A 19,310-nucleotide genomic window follows, 5' to 3' on the forward strand; every position below is an offset into this window, starting at 1 on the left:
AACTGATCAATGTTAGAGATATAGGTCTATAGTTCTGCACATCTGTTCGACATCCCTTCTTGAAAATGGGGGTGACTTGTGCCCTTTTCCAATCCTTTGGAACGCTACGCTCTTCTAGGAGACATGCATTACACCGCCGCAAGAATGGGGACAGTTACTTCGCGTACTCTGTATAAAATCAAATTGGTATCCCATCAGGTCCAGCGGCCTTTCCTGTTTTGAGCGATTTTAATTGTTTTTTTACCCCTCTGTCATCTATTTCTATATCTACCATTCTGTCATCTGTGCGACAATCTAGGGAAGGAACTACAGTGCAGTCTTCCTCTGTGAAGCAGCTTTGGAAAAAGACATTTAGTATTTCGGCCTTTAGTCTGTCATCCTTTGTTTCAGTACCATTTTGGTCACAGAGTGTGTGGACATTTTGTTCGATGTATTTGATGCCTGTTTATCTGTGGTTAATAAGGTTACAAAAAACAAGATAATCGGTATGAAACTTCCTGGCAGATTAAAACTGTGTGCCCGACCGAGACTCGAACTCGGGACCTTTGCCTTTCGCGGGCAAGTGCTCTCATTCTGGAAAGATAGTCGGTACTTTATGAACCTTTTGATACAATTCATTAAGGTTAAAACAGCTTATAAGTATAGATAATTTATGTTTAACACTTGAAAAGATATAAGGTGAAGATGTTCACCACTTCACTCTGAATGAGTGTAGGAAAGAAAAGATGGCACACTTTTTGCTTTGAATTATTTTCTTTTTTTCCAGATAAAGAAAGGAAAAATATACTTTGGTAAATTTCAGTTGCAGCTTTTTCACTGTTAAAAATATGATGTGTTACACGATTTCACTGAAACTGCAACAGAATTGGTGTTCTGGTTTTGTCTGAAATGTTAACCCTTTCTTATTTGAAGAATCATCATCAGTTATGAGCAACAGCTACATTTTTCTTGTTGACAGGTTTAAGTTTGATTCTTTTGCCAAAACACGGTATAATTTGCATCACTTTGCAGTAGCTTTTGAGACAGAATCCTGAAATAGAATGTCTTGTTAAACAAACAGTTGGTGACCAGAGAGATCAGTAGCTTACAGAAAATCTCACTGTGTCAGTTTACAATAACATAAAAGAAGAAATTTCATATTTTTCATATTCACTAGCTATTGACGACTTTCAAAAATTACAGTCCGGGTTTGAAAAAATAAAATAAAAGCTTCAGCTTCTGGTAAATCACCATAGATAAAGTTCTGAATGTTAACCATGTGGCAAAACACTCTCCTATTTGGTGCTATCTCTGGCTAAAATCTCATTTAGACATCTCAAACAGTGTATGAGATATGAAGAATGTTCTGAATATTTTATTCTCGCACTTGTTCTACAAGGAGTGAATTTGCTACATAAAATCAATTTTCTCAAGATCAGAGACAGATAATGGCCTCCTCCCAAGTCTAAAGAAAAATTCAATATCTTACCCAAGTTTCACTTGCAGCAACATATGTTTTAGTATGCACCAAACACTAAATTATAGCCTCCCCTATTTTCCATTCCAAAGTTTTCAAAATATCACAATAACAATTACCATTAATTAAGTGATGATGATGATGTTTGGTTTGTGGGGCGCTCAACTGCGTGGTTATCAGCGCCCATACAAGTACCCAATCGTTGCTCAGTCCAATTTCGCCACTGTCCTGGATGATGATGAAATGATGAGGACAACACAAACACCCAGTCATCTCGAGGCAGGTGAAAATCATTAATTAAGTGATGCAAATGATGGGCATTTCACCTTGAAGTTGATGTACAAAAGTAACATAGAAATCAAACTTTTTTACCAAATACATTTTGTAAAATCGTCTGAGAAAGATTGGATAGCAGGTGCCTTTGATTCTTTCATTGCAGCCGCTCACTGAGCCTGGCCCAGTGGGGTTGTGTCATACTGAGCTCACTGTGGCCTTATCTTTATGTGGTGGTGGTGGTGGTTCTCCATTACAGCCTATATTCTGGAACTTTGGAGGCTTTTGAGTTGCAGAGATAAAAGCTTGACAAGTAATTGGAGGGAGAAAACGGTATAATTACAAAATTTGCTTTTCACTATAAGCAGAAATTTATAGTAAAAAGGCATGATCATTAATGCCAGCTGTATACTGAAAAAATATGACACAATGTGTGATACTTTTTTTATGATCTTCAATCCTTAGAATGATTTGATGGAGCTTTCCATGTTAGTCTATCCTGTAAAAGGCTGTTTGTCTCAGCATAACTACTCCAATGTACATCCACTTGAATCTGCTTACTGTAATCAAGCATTGGTGTACTGCTACAATTTTTATTCCCACTGCTCCCCTTCTTTCCCAACTTGACTAGTCCTTTATGCCTCAGGATGCATTCTGCCAACCAATCCCTTCTTCTCTTCGGCATCTTTTAAAAAGTTCCATTTTCTTCTTGTTTGTAATGTTTGTCATCTACATTTCAGTTCTGTACAAGATTACACTCCAGACAAAACACTTTTCATGAAATAATTTTTTACACCTAAATTTAAATTAGATGTTATAATATTCCTCTTTTTCAGAAACATATTTCTTGGTATTGCCAATGTGCATTTTGTATCCTCTTTACTTCTGCCATTACCAGTTATTGTACTTCCGTAATAGCAAAACTTATCTACTACTTTTAGTGTCTTTCTTAAAATAATTCTCTCACCATTTTGTGATATAGTTTGACTACACTGTTTTATGTTTGTTTTACCTTGAAATTCATCTTGTAATTTCTTTTCATGACATTATACCATTCAACTGATATCTCAAGTCTTTTGCCCTCTCTGACAGAATTATAATGTTGTTGGTAATACTTTTCAGTTTTATTTGTGCTCCCTGAACCTTATCAACTTCAGTATTTTGCTTTGGTTTCTTGTACACATGAAATAATATGGGCAGTAGGCTACAACCCTGCATCACTCCTTTCTCATCTACTGCCTCTTTTTCATGTCCATCGATTATTATAACTGCAATATGATTTTAACTCATGATTCAGTAAATACTCCAACATAACAGTACCTGCTTCTTTGTTTCTGGCATTATTACATTTTTTGTTGAAGTATGGGGATTTTTGCTTGTCTCATATATCCTTCAACCAGGTGGAACCATTTTGTCATAGTTAGTTTTTCTAGGGATTATAATAATTCTCAGGAAATGTTGTCTACCTCAGACCCCTCTTTGAACTCTCAGAACTCTATCAGATTCTTTTTGCAGCTTCAGATTCCCATCTCATCTTCATTGATTTCATCTTCCCTTTTCATAATATTATCTTCAAGTTTTTGCCCTTTATATAGTCCATCAGTTTATTCCTTTCATCTTTCATCCTTTCCTTCTTTGTTTAGTATTGGTTTGCCAGCTGAGCTCTTGATATTTATACAGCTCCATTCACATGTTTCTTTAATTCTGCTGTAGGTGACATCTATCTTTTTCATAGTCATGCTTGCTGCTACAGTTTTGCATTTCACATATAGCCCTACCTGCTTTGCCATTTTGCACTTTTACTGTCTTGTGTGGCTTTCACCACATTCGACATGCGTCACTCTGGTTTTCGCAACCATGCACCTGAATGGCTGTCCACTAAGGCACTGGCAGGTACGACAACTGTCACTGACCCGTTTGTTGTGTTGGTGCTGCATATAATTTCCACAGATGCTAGTGCCTATCTTCAAATGCTCTGGGAATTTGTGTGTATGCTGCCGATGAGTATTGTGTTGCCTGTTGATGAAAATGGTTGTGATACCAGAAAAACTGGTGTCTTTCTTAGTGAGTGCTGCCATTCCTTAGAGGGGAGGGTAGTACATGCCTTGTCATCTTGTGAGCTTTCGCCATCTGTTGGATACTTCCACCATGTTGTGACAACTGTTGTGTTGTGTCTCCTATTTGTTGCAACTCTTTCTGGATATCTGTAGAGCTCTTGTGTTGTAGTGTCACAACTACTTTTGTTACTTTTTTCCTGTTGCTGTGGGAACTCTGTAAGTGATATTGATGGAAGTGAGAAAGTTCCCTATATTGAATCAATAGCCTCTGCCAGCATATCTAAGCTCAGTTCCTTGTGAAAATTTGTCAGATTTCATTGGTATCAACAGAAGGCATTTATGAGTCTGATACAAAGCATATTAGAGTTTGGAGATATTGTGAAGGGGTTTTATCCCCCATTTCTTCATGATATAACTGCTGCAGAATTTGTTATTCCACTGATCAGAGTGTAACAGTTGGAAGTTGGTGAGGTGACAGTAATGTATTCCACCATATATTTGTAGTTTTGATCAAGTTGACTGACCAGATACCCAGACTTTATATAATTATTTGATACTATAGAAAAAATATGCTTCCACTTGTATGAACCCAGTTTTTGGGTTCTGTGGCCAACATGGCAGTAAATGGAGGGCCATTTACGTTATCAAACATTTGTGTGATCCACTGCTGATATGTCTACGTCTACATCTACATCTACATCTACATCTACATCTACATTTATACTCCGCAAGCCACCCAACGGTGTGTGGCGGAGGGCACTTTACGTGCCACTGTCATTACCTCCCTTTTCTGTTCCAGTCACGTATGGTTCGCGGGAAGAACGACTGTCTGAAAGCCTCCGTGCGCCCTCTAATCTCTCTAATTTTACATTCGTGATCTCCTCGGGAGGTATAAGTAGGGGGAAGCAACATATTCGATACCTCATCCAGAAACACACCCTCTCGAAACCTGGCAAGCAAGCTACACCGCGATGCAGAGCACCTCTCTTGCAGAGTCTGCCACTTGAGTTTGTTAAACATCTTCATAACGCTATCACTGTTACCAAATAACCCTGTGACGAAACGCGCCGCTCTTCTTTGGATCTTCTCTATCTCCTCCGTCAACCCGATCTGGTACGGATCCCACACTGATGAGCAATACTCAAGTATAGGTCGAACGAGTGTTTTGTAAGCCACCTCCTTTGTTGATGGACTACATTTTCTAAGGACTCTCCCAATGAATCTGAACCTGGTACCCGCCTTACCAACAATTAATTTTATATGATCATTCCACTTCAAATCGTTCCGCATGCATACTCCCAGATATTTTACAGAAGTAACTGCTACCAGTGTTTGTTCCGCTATCATATAATCATACAATAAAGGATCCTTCTTTCTATGTATTCGCAATACATTACATTTGTCTATGTTAAGGGTCAGTTGCCACTCCCTGCACCAAGTGCCTATCCGCTGCAGATCTTCCTGCATTTCGCTACAATTTTCTAATGCTGCAACTTCTCTGTATACTACAGCATCATCCGCGAAAAGCCGCATGGAACTTCCGACACTATCTACTAGGTCATTTATATATATTGTGAAAAGCAGTGGTCCCATAACACTCCCCTGTGGCACGCCAGAGGTTACTTTAACGTCTGTAGACGTGTCTCCATTGATAACAACATGCTGTGTTCTGTTTGCTAAAAACTCTTCAATCCAGCCACACAGCTGGTCTGATATTCCGTAGGCTCTTACTTTGTTTACCAGGTGACAGTGCGAAACTGTATGTAACGCCTTCCAGAAGTCAAGGAAAACGGCATGTACCTGGGAGCCTGTATCTAATATTTTCTGGGTCTCATGAACAAATAAAGCGAGTTGGGTCTCACACGATCGCTGTTTCCGGAATCCATGTTGATTCCCACATAGTAGATTCTGGGTTCCCAAAAACGACATGATACTCGAGCAAAAAACATGTTCTAAAATTCTACAACAGATCGACGTCAGAGATATAGGTCTATAGTTTTTCGCATCTGCTCGACGACCCTTCTTGAAGACTGGGACTACCTGTGCTCTTTTCCAATCATTTGGTACCTTCCATTACTCTAGAGACTTGCGGTACACGGCTGTTGGAAGGGGGGCAAGTTCTTTCGCGTACTCTGTGTAGAATCGAATTGGTATCCCATCAGATCCAGTGGACTTTCCTCTGTTGAGTGATTCCAGTTGCTTTTCTATTCCTTGGACACTTATTTCGATGTCAGCCATTTTTTCGTTTGTGCGAGGATTTAGAGAAGGAACTGCAGTGCGGTCTTTCTCTGTGAAACAGCTTTGGAAAAAGGTGTTTAGTATTTCAGCTTTACGCGTGTCATCATCTGTTTCAATGCCTTCATCATCCAGGAGTGTCTGGATATGCTGTTTCGAGCCACTTACTGATTTAACGTAAGACCAGAACTTCCTAGGATTTTCTGTCAAGTCGGTACATAGAATTTTACTTTCGAATTCACTGAACGCTTCACGCTTAGCCCTCCTTATGCTAACTTTGACATGGTTTAGCTTCTGTTTGTCTGAGAGGTTTTGGCTGCGTTTAAACTTGGAGTGAAGCTCTCTTTGCTTTCGCAGTAGTTTCCTAACTTTGTTGTTGTACCATGGTGGGTTTTTCCCGTCCCTTACAGTTTTACTCGGCACGCACCTGTCTATAACGCATTTTACGATTGCCTTGAACTTTGGAACAGAAATTTTCGTTTTGATCTGTTAGGTAGTCTGAAATCTGCCTTCTATTACTCTTGCTAAACAGATAAACCTTCCTCCCTTTTTTTATATTCCGATTAACTTCCATATTCAGGGATGCTGCAACGGCCTTATGATCACTGATTCCCTGTTCTGCACATACAGAGTCGAAAAGTTCGGGTCTGTTTGTTATCAGTAGGTCCAAGATGTTATCTCCACGAGTCGGTTCTCTGTTTAATTGCTCGAGGTAATTTTCGGATAGTGCACTCAGTATAATGTCACTCGATGCTCTGTCCCTACCACCCGTCCTAAACATCTGAGTGTCCCAGTCTATATCTGGTAAATTGAAATCTCAGCGCAGATGAAATTCCCATCAGGGTGACTTGTATCGGACTGTTTCCTTCTCCCTGCTGTCTTGTTAAGGTCTATAAGTTCTCATATTTGTTTGCCAACTCAATTTACACATGGTGCACTTTATGTCCGTAAAACTGATGTTGTGTTCGTAACACCAGCGTCACCACATATGCTGTTTTTATCTGCTGTTGTTAACGCACACTAGAAAACTCTTTACTAAATTCCTTTATTATTAGCATTCATTACTTTACTGAGGTAACAATAATAATGAATCAAATAATTTACATTCACAAAAAATGAAAACTGAGAGTAAAAACTGAATTTTTTTAGTATTTCCCAAAGAAAATGGAAAGATTCAAGTGCCAGGGGAACAGAGGCAGGAATGATAAGGAGAGGAAGACTAACCTGTGGGTTCCTGCAAACTGTAAGAAGTCTGGTCTGGAGCGAGAATATACAACCAATGCAGATGAGTGTTACACTGAGCTTATTATGCTCTAATACTTGTGTATGCATCAAAAACAAGATTAATGAAGAGAAGGCAGGGGAGCAGGATGCATGCATGTGAGATGAAATGTCAAGGAACCAGAAGAGGACTTACTGTAATATACAGAGTAAGAAATCAGATGTTGAGAGACATAGTGCGAGAGAAGTCCATGCAAGAGGCCATAGAAAATATGAGATTAAGATAGTAAGGACATGTTAAAAGAATGGTAGTTGGCGGGATACTGAGACAAGCCCATGAAATGATAATAGATGGCGATGTAGCGAAAGACCAAGAGACAGATTTTTCATTGGAGTGAGGGAATGTTTGATGAAGAGAGGAGGACAATGGGACATTGTGGGGAGGGAATTGCGATGGGGGGACAGAAAAATTAGGAGAGGCTTATGTTCTGAACAGTATTAAGATAGTACAGACAGTGGCTGGAAACTTTAGAAGGTGGTGGTGATGAGTAGTTGCTGTGTACCACTATGTTCATTACATTATCTATTTTTCTTTTGTTTCAGAATGTTACACTGAATGATGTCTTTGCAAAATGCAATTTTGTGGGGGATCAGCAGGAAGTTACTTTAGCAGCTGTGCGAAGAATATTACCAGATTTTGAACCTTGTTTACCTCCTCCTGAGACCTGCTACTCTTGTAGTTTATTGAAGGAACTTAATGAAAATAAAGTAAGTGTATTTAAGTACCTGGTCATTGTCTTATATAAGGTGGTGGTTCACTAGTTTTTTGACTCTGCACTTACATCTAGTAGTGAATTTTATTATTTGATTTTGAATATGTCTGCAGTGGAAGACAGTCTAAGAATGTGTTCAGAGATGGAATACGTGATTTTTTTTTTTTGTGTGTGTGTGTGTGTGTGTGTGTGTGTGTGTGTGTGTTTTGCAAGACAAGGGAGGACTTCAATTCTCTGTGCTGTGTAGGTAAGATGAGTGAGTTCTCCCACTTCCTTCCTGAAATCTTACAAGTAGCTTCAGGATACATAAAGCTCACTGATGGTAAAATAGTTGTGATAAATGTTTGACCATAATATTTTCGGTAACATAAGAGAGGTTCTGCCATTCATCATTCCCTAATCGTTTGGAACTACATCTACATCCTCCACAAACCACCATGCTGTGCATAGTGGAGGGTACCATGTATCACTACTAGTCATTTCCATTCCTGTTCCACTCGCAAATAGAGTGAGGGAAAAATGGCAGTTGAAAAACCTATGTACGAGCCCTAATTTCTGGCATCTTATCTTCATGGTTCTTGCATGAAATGTATGTTGACAGCAATAGAATCATTCTGCAATTGACCTCAGATGCCATTTCTCTAAATTTCTGTAATAGTGCCTCACGAGAAGAGCATCATCTTCCACCTAGGGATTTCCATTTGAATCCATGATGCTTCTTCATAATACTTGTGTGCTGATCATATCTAATAGTAACAAATCTAGCAGCAAGCATATGAATTGCTTCAATGTCTTCCATTAATCTGACATGGTGGGGATACCAAACACTTGAACAGTACTCAAGCATTGGTCACATTAGCATTCTACACATCATCTCCTTTATTGCTGAGCAACACATTTTCAAAAGTTCTCCCACTAAAACAAAGTCGAGCATTCACCTTCCCTACTACCCCCCTGATGTACTCATTCCATCTCCTATCCCCTGCAATTTTATGCCTAGAAAGTATATAATTCATGTGACTGTGTCAAGCAGCATCTTACTAATGCTGTATTTGAATGGTACAGGATTGTGTGCCTGAGCGAGACTCAAACTCAGGACCTTTGCATTTCGCGGCCATCTGAGCTACCCAAGCATGACTCATGCCCCGTCTTCACAGCTTTACTTCCACCAGTACCTCGTCTCCTACTTTTCAAACTTCACAGAAGCTTTCCTGTGAACCTTGCAGAACTAGCACTCCTGGAAGAAAGGATATTGCGGAGACATGGCTTAGCCACAGCCTGGGGGATGTTTCCAGAATGAGATTTTCACTCTGCAGCAGAGTGTGTGCTGTTATGAAACTTCCTGGCAGATTAAAACTGTGTGCCGGACCGAGATTCGAACTTGGGACCTTTGCCGTTCACGGGCAAGTGCTCTACCATCTGAGATACCCAAGCATGACTCACACCCCGTTCACACAGGAAGGGAGTAAAGCTTTGGGGACAGGGTGAGAGTCGTGCTTGGGTAGCTCAGATGGTGGAGCACTTGCCCATGAAAGGCAAAGGTCCCGAGTTACAGTTTTAATCTGCCAGGAAGTTTCATATCAGCGCACACTCCGCTGCAGAGTGAAACTCTAATTCTGGTACAGGATTGTCACTTATCAAGGTGAAGCAGCTGTAAGACTCTGTGGTCACATTCAGGATGGCAACTGTTCAAACCCCATATATATATATTTTTGTGTTTCCCCTGAATCACTTATGGTAAATGCTGGGATGAATCCTTTGAAAAGGGAAGGGTTATGGCTGATTTTCAGCCCAGTCCGAGCTTATGCTCCATTTTTATTGACGTCATTGATGAGACCTTCAATCCTGATATTCCTTGCTTCCTTGAATTGTTTGGCTGATGGTTAATGTTATGTGCTTCATAGTATATATTTGCTGTGGAATACAACACTGTTATCACAACAAAATATTATTGTTAATGAAAGTATGATGGTAAATACTTCAGATAGGCATAAATAACAATGGTTATTAGTGTACATAGTACTGAGAGGAACTCATAGTTGAAGTTTATCCCAGCATTCACTTCCCCGATAGAAGAAAATCACAGAAGACCCAAATCAGAATTCTACCAGGAATTTGATCACTATTCTTCTCAAAGGTATGTCTGGTGTTTTAACCCCTGTAACAATTTTCTTGGGGGGGGGGGGGGGGGAGGGGGGCACAACAAAGAAAAATTTCACATTAAAATTGCCCACTATCATCTTTTAGTGGAATTTGCTGGCATATATGAGTTTATGTAACTGAGCAAAATATGAGCATCTTGGGACATTGACTTGAGTTATTTCCATGGAATGTAATATTGCGGAGACGCTGAGTCGCAGATAGGCACAATGATATTGCACATTCCATCCTGGATTTTCTATTGTTTGATTCCATGGGAAGTATTTTGTTTATTTTTGCAAGTCTTGCAATTCTACTTGAAATTCCTTAATTTCTTTAACATTAGTTTAATTTTCTTTTTCCAATAAAGCTTACTCTTGAGTCCCCTCCTTATTCTGTTCCTTTCAGGTAAAATATATTTTCTGATTGTAATTTGATTTTTACCACCTTTTGATAAGCTTACTATATTCCATTTGATGTAATTTGTCTCCTGTCAGTCCCATTAACCTGTGACCACTATCAAATAATTGTTACCAAATAAAAAACAGTCAAAGAAGTTGGATTTCTGACATCCATGTCAGTGTCTGTTTAACCCTGCTTCATTTAGCAAGGTGTATATTCACAAGAAGCTGCACTTTCCAGTGGTCTGCAACCATCACCTGAGGTCTCTCAGTCTACTACCTCCCATATTCTCTTGACCAAGCTGCAAGATGGACTTCCCAAGAATTCACACTTGACAATAGTGTCTGTGACAACTCTATCTGTGGTACACCAGCCTGCCGATTCCCAGAGAGTTTAATGAGACTAAATCTCGGTAGAGGTATGTTCACTGCAGGCTCATTCTAGACTTGGGTGCTTTTGAATGAGAACCTGGAATGAAAGTGAGTAGTTCACATGGTGATCAAATATCGCCAGTGTTGCCATTTAGGATTCAGTAAGTCTTTGTGTCACCTGAATTGCATTTTATCAAGTGGGTAGCAGATATTGACTCACTTTGCTGTGTACTGTGTGGGTTATTGAGCAGCCCAGAGTCTCCTTTAAGTTTTTCAAACAACCACAGATCAAGCATTGAGACAAACTGACTGTTATTTTTGTTTCAAAATTTGTAATTTGTTATTGTTAAATTTAGGGCAGCACAGAAACTTACTGTACAGTTTGTTTACATAGAGTGTTTGAGGAATCTATGCTGTGAAAAAATACAAATTTCACGTAAAGGTTATTGCTGTAGTAGTTTTTATGCTTTTTGTAAGTGCCTGACTCAACTTTGAGTAATGATTTGTCTTCAGAAAAGACTTTCTGAGTTGGTTTGCTGAACTTCTTAGTGGTCATACTTCCACCAGTGAAGAATTTTCTGGAGGTCAGCCAAAATCAGTTGATATTTCGAAAGACGCCATTGCTGTCCATAGGATGATTAAAGACGATCAGCATGTGTTAGAGGCATATTTAGGTGTATCAAAGACTGCAATACAATTGATTTTGCGAGAACATTTTGCTGTTCCTGATGGATTCCATGCAATTTGGCCAAAGCTCAGTAACAGGCTCTTGTCAATTGGCGTAAGGAAATGCTCAAAAAATTCAGTTGATGAAATGCAAAATCTGTTACCCCATCATAATGGGAGCCGAAGCGTGGACATATTTGTACGAGCCAGATACCAAGCAGCACTCAACCCTTTGGATATTCCAATATGAACCGTAAAACAACCAATGTGGTACAGTTGTGAAAGGCTAACCCAGAAAGTGATTTTTTATGGTTATGCTGGACAAGTCAAGACCATTACTTTAGAGCATTAAAGCACAGTTTATGCTGAATGGTGTTCAGTGATTTGCTTCACAGAGTGGGGTGGCACAGTGGTTAGCACGCTGGACTCGCATTTGGGAGGACGATGGTTCGATCCCGTATCCGGCCATCCTGGTGCAGAATTTCCGTGATTTCCCTAAATCGCTCCAGGCAAATGCCGGGATGGTTCCTTTGAAAGGCCATGGCTGACTTCCTCCTCGTCCTTCCCTACTTCATTGAGACCAATGACCTCATTGTTTGGTCTCCTTCCCCCAACAACACCCCCCCCCCTCCACCCCCCCCAACCCAGAACTAGGTGATTTGTTTCTCACAAATTATTGATGGAATCTGCAAAAATAACTGGAAACATTGAAGGACAATACCACCTATCACATGTCTCACCAAACAGTTAATTATACGATGGAGAAAAACATTGATTTAACACATTTTTGTCACCTCAGTAAGCTGGTAAAAATATTTTCCATACCCTGTTTTAGAGATTCCAACAACAAAATGGAAAAAGTGTTTCCAGTGTAGGTTTGAATGCATGCAAAAGTGTATAAATTTTAAGTGTGAACTTTTCAGCAAACAGTGGAACAATTTGTACCAAAAATGTTTCATTTTCATCATTTTTGTAGAAATGATCCTTGTAAGTGTAAATATGTGAGGCATGAAAACTTAAATGATGGTGCTAAAAGATTAATGTTGTAATCCAATAAGCTCATATTATAAGTGTATAATCAATCATTTGAGGTTACGTCTCAAGCTCCAGTAAGATCAACTATATATTGTTTTTCTGAATTGGTGCCTCGCTCTGTAAGGCCATGGGCATTAAGGATGTTAGTGTAAAGGGAGATGGCATCAATAGTGATGAGCAGGGCATCATGTTGTAAAGGGACAGGAACTGTGGGGAGTAGGTAGAGGAAATAATTGGTATCTTTTATATAGGAGGATAGGTTCTGGGTTATGGGTTGAAGGTGTTGGTCTACAAGAGCAGAGATTCTCTCACTGGAGGCACAGTAACTGGCCACAATGGGGCATCTTGGGTGGTTGGGTTTATCGACTTTAGGAAGCATGTACAAGGTAGGAGTGCAGGAGTGGTAGTGGTGAGCAGAGAGAAGGAATCTGGAAAGAGGTTCTGAGATGGGCCTAAAGATTTGAGGAATGACTGTAGATCCAGCTGGATGGCTCGTACCCCTGTAATAGACCTAGATGCAAGACCTGTCCTATTCATCCTCCCACCACCACCTACTCTAGTCTGGTCACTAACATCACCTATCCCATGAAAAGCAGGGCTACCTGTGAAACGAGTCGTGTGGCCTACAAGCTAAGCTGCACTGCTATATAGGCATGACAACCAACAAGCTGTCTGTCCACATGAATGGCCACAGACAAACTGTGGCCAAGAAACAAGTGGACCACTCTGTTGCTGAACATGCTACCAAACATGATATCCTTCATTTCAATGTCAGCTTCAAAGCCTGTGCCATATAGATCCTCCCCACCAACACCAGCTTTTCTGCCTTGGGCAGGTGGTAACTTTTCCTGCAATATATCCTGTGTTCCCGTAACCCTCCTGGCCTTAACCTTCATTAGTCAGTGTCTTCACCCAACCAGCTCCTTCCCTGTTTCCATTCCAGCACTACACAGCCCTCATTCCACCATCGCAAGCAGTCCTTTCTGTCTCTCCTTTTCTGCTACCCCCTCTTCCCTCCCCACCTCTTCCCTGCTGCCTGTCTCACCTCCTGACTGTGCATAGCTGCCCTATCCTCTCTCCAACTTGTCCCTGCATGCTCCCCAGCAGCACTTCACTGTCCGCCACCCCTACCCTGCTGTCCCTCCATCTCCCCACCCCAGTGACCTCCTGACTCCCACTGAGTCACCACTCCAATCGTACACTGGTGCTGCTGCTCGCAGTGTGGCCTCGGTTGCTCGAGACTACAGTCTTGTGTTTGCGAGTTGCGTTTGCATGAGTGTGTGGGTATGTGTCTGTCATCTATTTTTGATGAAGGCCTTACTGGCGGAAAGCTTTATTTGTGACAGTCTTTTCTTGTGCCTATTTGCGACTCAGCATCTCCGCTATATGATTGTTTGATTCAACAAACTCACCTGTCACGATTGCAGCGGATATTGGATCATCGGCTTAGTTTGATGGATCAGTGGAAATTGAGAGGGTAAGAGATGTTCTGCTATGTTATTGGTAAGGATTTCAAAAATTGAAACCATTCACTTAATAGGAAAATTCTGTACCAGCTTGATATATAAATAAACAAGCATATATATTTGTGCATTTGGTAAAGTTGAATGGAAAGGTCATTTTGAGAGTTAGTACTATCTTTATTATGTTTAAAGGTTTATTAAGGAGAATATTCTGTCATGGTTGTCCTGTTTACTTGCTGGAGTTATTCCTTATGGACGTCATGCTGTAATAAGGACGGTGTTGCTGCACTTGACATCATCACAAGGCCAGCATTGAGACTCCTGCTCCATAAGTGACTCCAACTAATATCAGGGATTCTAATATAGCATATAGCAATAATGTCGATATATATATAATCTTAACGTATTGGAATCTATGTATTCTACTATTTCAAGAGAACAGCAGTTGATTGCAAAATCCATCATTTTATTACAGCAGATCTTGATTTTAATGTAGATCTGCTGTAATAAAATGACAGATTTTGTGATCAGGTTTTGTTCTTTTTGTCCATTGTCTATATTGAATCTGTTTGTAATAGAATTTTGTTTAGTTGGTTGAATGTCATAATCTCAACTGGATGTCAGTGTAACGTAAAGACACATGCTAATCTCTTGTGTTACGTAGTCAACAATTAATAAAATCAATTGGACCTCCAAGTTGTTGGAATACTGATTTAGTGATCATTGGCATCAAATCAAGATTTAAGATGATTTCATGTAGTCTCTAATTTGACAACTACTACGTGGCAGATGTGTAGTTTATTAGTAACTCACATATCAACCGAACTCTCACAGACTCTGTTATCTGGGCTGATGGCTCACCTTTCTTCAAACAGGATGGACTAATAAAAATATTATGAAAAGAATGGATTGTTACTCACCATATAGTGGAGATGTTGAGTGCAAAAAGCAAAAAGACTGTAAAACAAGTTAACTTATTGGCCAAAATGGCCTTCATCTGAATTAGGGAAAACACTCTCTCTCTCTCTCTCTCTCTCTCTCTCTCTCATGCAGATGCAACTCATACACATAACCACAGTCTCTGCCTGCGACTTGAGCAATTGTGTCATTTATAAATACTGTATTAAAGCACATTTTTCAAACAGTGCACAGGTCCACATTTTTGCATGAGGTATGCTATATTAGTGCAGACATTTGTTTTTTTTTTTATTGTTATTCGAGGTACTCCATGGGTGGCATATGGCAGTTGTGTTGTCCAGCAGATGCCTTTATGTCACAAGTACATTATGGAGTTTCCAATGTTCCATGTACTCTGAAGGGGCCCCTCGGGGAATGCAACAGTACAAGGCACTTTGGGAGATTTTATATATTGAACAAAAAAGAATGTCCTGATAAAATGAGAAGCAATTAGATTTCAGAGAACTGTACTCAGATACTGATATTGAAAGCACATTTGCAAAAGATAATACAGTAAATGCAAACCATTATACTACTCAGTGAAAATTAATTGGTATTAGTGAGAAAAAAAAGAAACAAATTTGTGCATTGCAATGGAATATATTTCGAGAATAATTTTTCATAATTTTGCCACCCAGAACCCTCTCAGGTGACTTTCACGTGGGCTACCATTGCGACCTGTGGTAGTAAAGGCACCATGACAGCTACAGGCAATGTTAACATTATTTTTGATGTCTTCCCTGATGGTGATGGCATGTTCCAGCAGGATAACTGTCTGTGTCTCAAAACCAGAATTGTGCTATAGTGGCTTGAAAAGCATGATAATGATTATACATTGATGATTTGGCCACCAAGTTCACCTGATCTCAACCCAATGCAACACATCTGGGATGCTATCGAGTTCTAGCTCCATGTCACAAACCTCCAGTCCTCAATTTACCAGAATTATATGACCTGTGCATAGACATCAGGAGCCATGTACCTCCAGAAACCTCCCAAGTACTTAATGGATTCCTGCCGTGCGGAATTGCTGCTGATTACATTCCGTACGTAGACCAACGTGCTATTAAGCAAGTGATCATAATGTTTGCCTCATCAGTGTACTACTCACATGATAAAAAGTTGTTTAATTTTGTGTAAGCGATACTTCTCTTCATCACATGTGATGCAAGAAAGACGGAAAGCGATTAAAAATGGTTAAATATTGCAACAATGACTTTGTTAACAGTGATAAAGATTTTTATTTTTCATCACATACTTTGATTTGCAGTATAATTTGAGGCTTGAAAGGGCTTCTTCAGTCTGAGACAAAGTGGAGGCTCTGAATCAAAGGTTGCATCAGATATATAATGAGCTCAGCTGCTAATTTCTTGAACTACACTGTTGAGTGGAGGCTCATATGGCTGCTCTGATGAGTCAAATGTGTGCCCTGCACTAGAAGAGCAGAGTGAATGTGGGTATATGTGTTTGGAACTGTGTTTCTAGATGAAAACCTGGTATCTCAGGAACTGGTTATTAAAACTGATAAAAGATCAGATATGGAGGGAAGAATATGATAATTCAAGTGGTTAACTGTTGGAGCACTCATAACAAAGTTCCATAAATTGCCTCTTTTCAAAAAATCAATCATCCTCACATATTACCAGGAACTGAGACTTGACCAAAATTCGACATAGAAGGGAGGGATATTTTAAATAACTTGTGGAACATATATTGGAAACAGAGTTTTCCTTGGAGGTGGTAATTTTATTGTAACAAACAAAAACAAAGTATAGCCTGATCCGAAGTGTATTCAATTGTGAAGTTATTTTAACACATAATGGTCACCAGATACATGCCCATCAGACATAGAGCTATTCAAAGACAGCCTTAATGTAATAATATTGGAATACCTCTATTAAATGGTTCTAGTAAAGGGTGACTATATTTTGTTAAGCATTGGCTGGGGAAATTAATACATACATCAGAGATGTAAAAAGTGAGTCACATTGGTAGTAATACTGGGACTGAACACATTTCAGACAACTGGCTTTAAGTGCTAGTACACCCACATACAAGAGAAATATTTTAGAACTCATGTTTACTAACAGACCTGGCCTTAACAACAGTATTTTCGAAGAGACAGTGATTAGAGGCCATGATGCTTTTATAGTGGTTATGGTCCAGAGGTAAAAAGTTTATTGACAAAGGTAGGAGAGTCTTTCTGTTGGACAGAACTAATAGGCAGTTACTAACTTCCTTCTTCTTGTAGGAGTTGTAGGCAAAATTCAGAGACATTGCCAGGCACCAAATTAATATTTACCAATTAAAGTAATTAACTAATTGAAGATCTGTCTTGGGTATTGTTATAAAAACATATATTATTAGGCACTTGACTCAAAGCTGCTTCTTTTTCGTGCTCTTTATTCTGTGTTATTCAAGTGGTCGACATGCTAATTTGGATTTAGCAATGTTAATGGTACAAGGTGGGCCAATGCCCTTCTTGTCACCACCTCCTATCCTCCCCCACCCCCGTCACCATGGTACAGACGTTGTGGACCCCATCTGTTTGCATCTAGCATTATCCATCTAAAAGTATTATGGAACATATTTGAAATGTTTGAAAATTGTGTAACAGAAGTGGGACATAGAAACTAACCCAGTATTCACCTATTTGGATGTGGGAAACCACCTAAAAACCACACCCAGACATTCGATTCAAGGCTGGCACACCTTGCCAAATCCCAGAAGTGGATTGCTAACACATGCAGCTATCAGTACGGGTCCCCTTGAGTCAAAACTGATAAAGGAAACTTGTAAGCTAAGCCTGAAGTTTAGAAGAATTACCATTTTGGCAAAATTTCTTCAGAAATTTATTGGATGTTCTAGTCGTATCTGAAGTCAGACACTCATTATGCTTGTTGAAACAGAAGACAAAAATCCAAGCTATTAAATTGTGCACTTATTAATGCATCCAACCATCAGGCTCCTACAGTCATATCAACATTTAATCACAAAAGTTCATAAATGTATGATATTGAGAAACAATTAAAATGTTTACACTGGATGAGGGGCTTCTACATGACAATTTCCATTAGATTTGCCACTGAATACGGAAAAAAAAGTTTGTTTCCTTGTTCATATTTATGAAGGATTTCTAGTTCAGCGAAAAGTTCCAGATAACTGGAAAAGAGCGTACATCACACTTGTGAGGCCTGTTCTAGTGTACTGCTCCAGAATATGGGGTCCTTATCAAGCCTAGCAACAGATATCATATGATGTCAAAAATGTACTGGTAGTTGGTGAATGATGTTTTATTTATATACAAGGCTGCTTGTTTATTTTTGCTGGGCAGATATCGGTCTATTTCTCAAAAAATAAATTACACAACCACTGACAATTTGCATGTAACCCGTCATTCAACAACTTCATGAAGGCTGAAGGCTGTAGGACAGGATACCTTGAATATAAAACTGTTGTGCTGCTAATATTGAAATAGTTTTTATGATCTCAGTGTCAGTTGGACATCAAAGAGCAAAATTTCAACTGTATGTGAAGAGTGCACTGCAAAAATATATCTTCTGTGGTGACAGTTTCTCATCACAAAATGTTAAGGGAATGAACATTATATTTATTAAGTTTCCGTTTAATGCTTTTTCAGGAAGGCAATTATAAATCACCTGCTGAGGGGCTGTTAACAAATGAGCAAATCAGTGACTTGATGAGACAGCAATTTCAGATTGAACTAGATGGCCATGTGAAGGTGAAGACTATTGAGAAGAGAACAGAACCAAATGCCACAATCCAGCACTATGTAAGTAGACAAAAACTTATAATACTGAAATATCAGTTGTTATGAGGGTTTAGGTGTATGTCAAATATTATGAGTAGACAGTGCAAATGAGGTTATTTTATACCTCACACAAATTTCTATAAACATTAGTTCTCAGTATAAGTTTTTCTTGACTTTCTGTTTCACAGAGTTTGGTCCAATGTTGAAATTTAGAAAAACAACTGAAAATCAGCTACATGTAACACATAATCTGTATGTATTCTTCACAACAGAATTTCATAACATTCATGTTCCCATTGTTCCATCAGTGTTTAAGGAAGCAGTACTGAAGTACACTTCATGTACTATCTACTTGTGTTCTGGCGCGCGCGCACACACACACACACACACACACACACACACACACACACACACACACACGATCTCAGTGCAAAAGCACAACAGGGTCTGAGCTTCTTGTAGGAATACAGGACTTGCTACAAGCAAGTTT

At 39.4% G+C, this 19,310-nt stretch overlaps 1 protein-coding gene across 1 annotated transcript in view; it reads left to right on the forward strand.

The window, feature by feature from the left end:
* Window positions 1-19,310, forward strand: part of LOC126162051 (DNA-directed RNA polymerase, mitochondrial) — a 310,992-nt gene that overhangs the window by 45,590 nt on the left and 246,092 nt on the right. Inside the window, exons 7-8 of the mRNA XM_049918295.1 lie at window positions 7,846-8,010; window positions 18,689-18,841. Of these exons, the coding sequence (XP_049774252.1) occupies window positions 7,846-8,010; window positions 18,689-18,841 (318 nt within the window). The remainder of the gene's footprint in view (window positions 1-7,845; window positions 8,011-18,688; window positions 18,842-19,310) is intronic.

The sequence above is a fragment of the Schistocerca cancellata genome, chromosome 2 (genome assembly GCF_023864275.1).
Source record: "Schistocerca cancellata isolate TAMUIC-IGC-003103 chromosome 2, iqSchCanc2.1, whole genome shotgun sequence".
Taxonomy (NCBI): domain Eukaryota; kingdom Metazoa; phylum Arthropoda; class Insecta; order Orthoptera; family Acrididae; genus Schistocerca; species Schistocerca cancellata.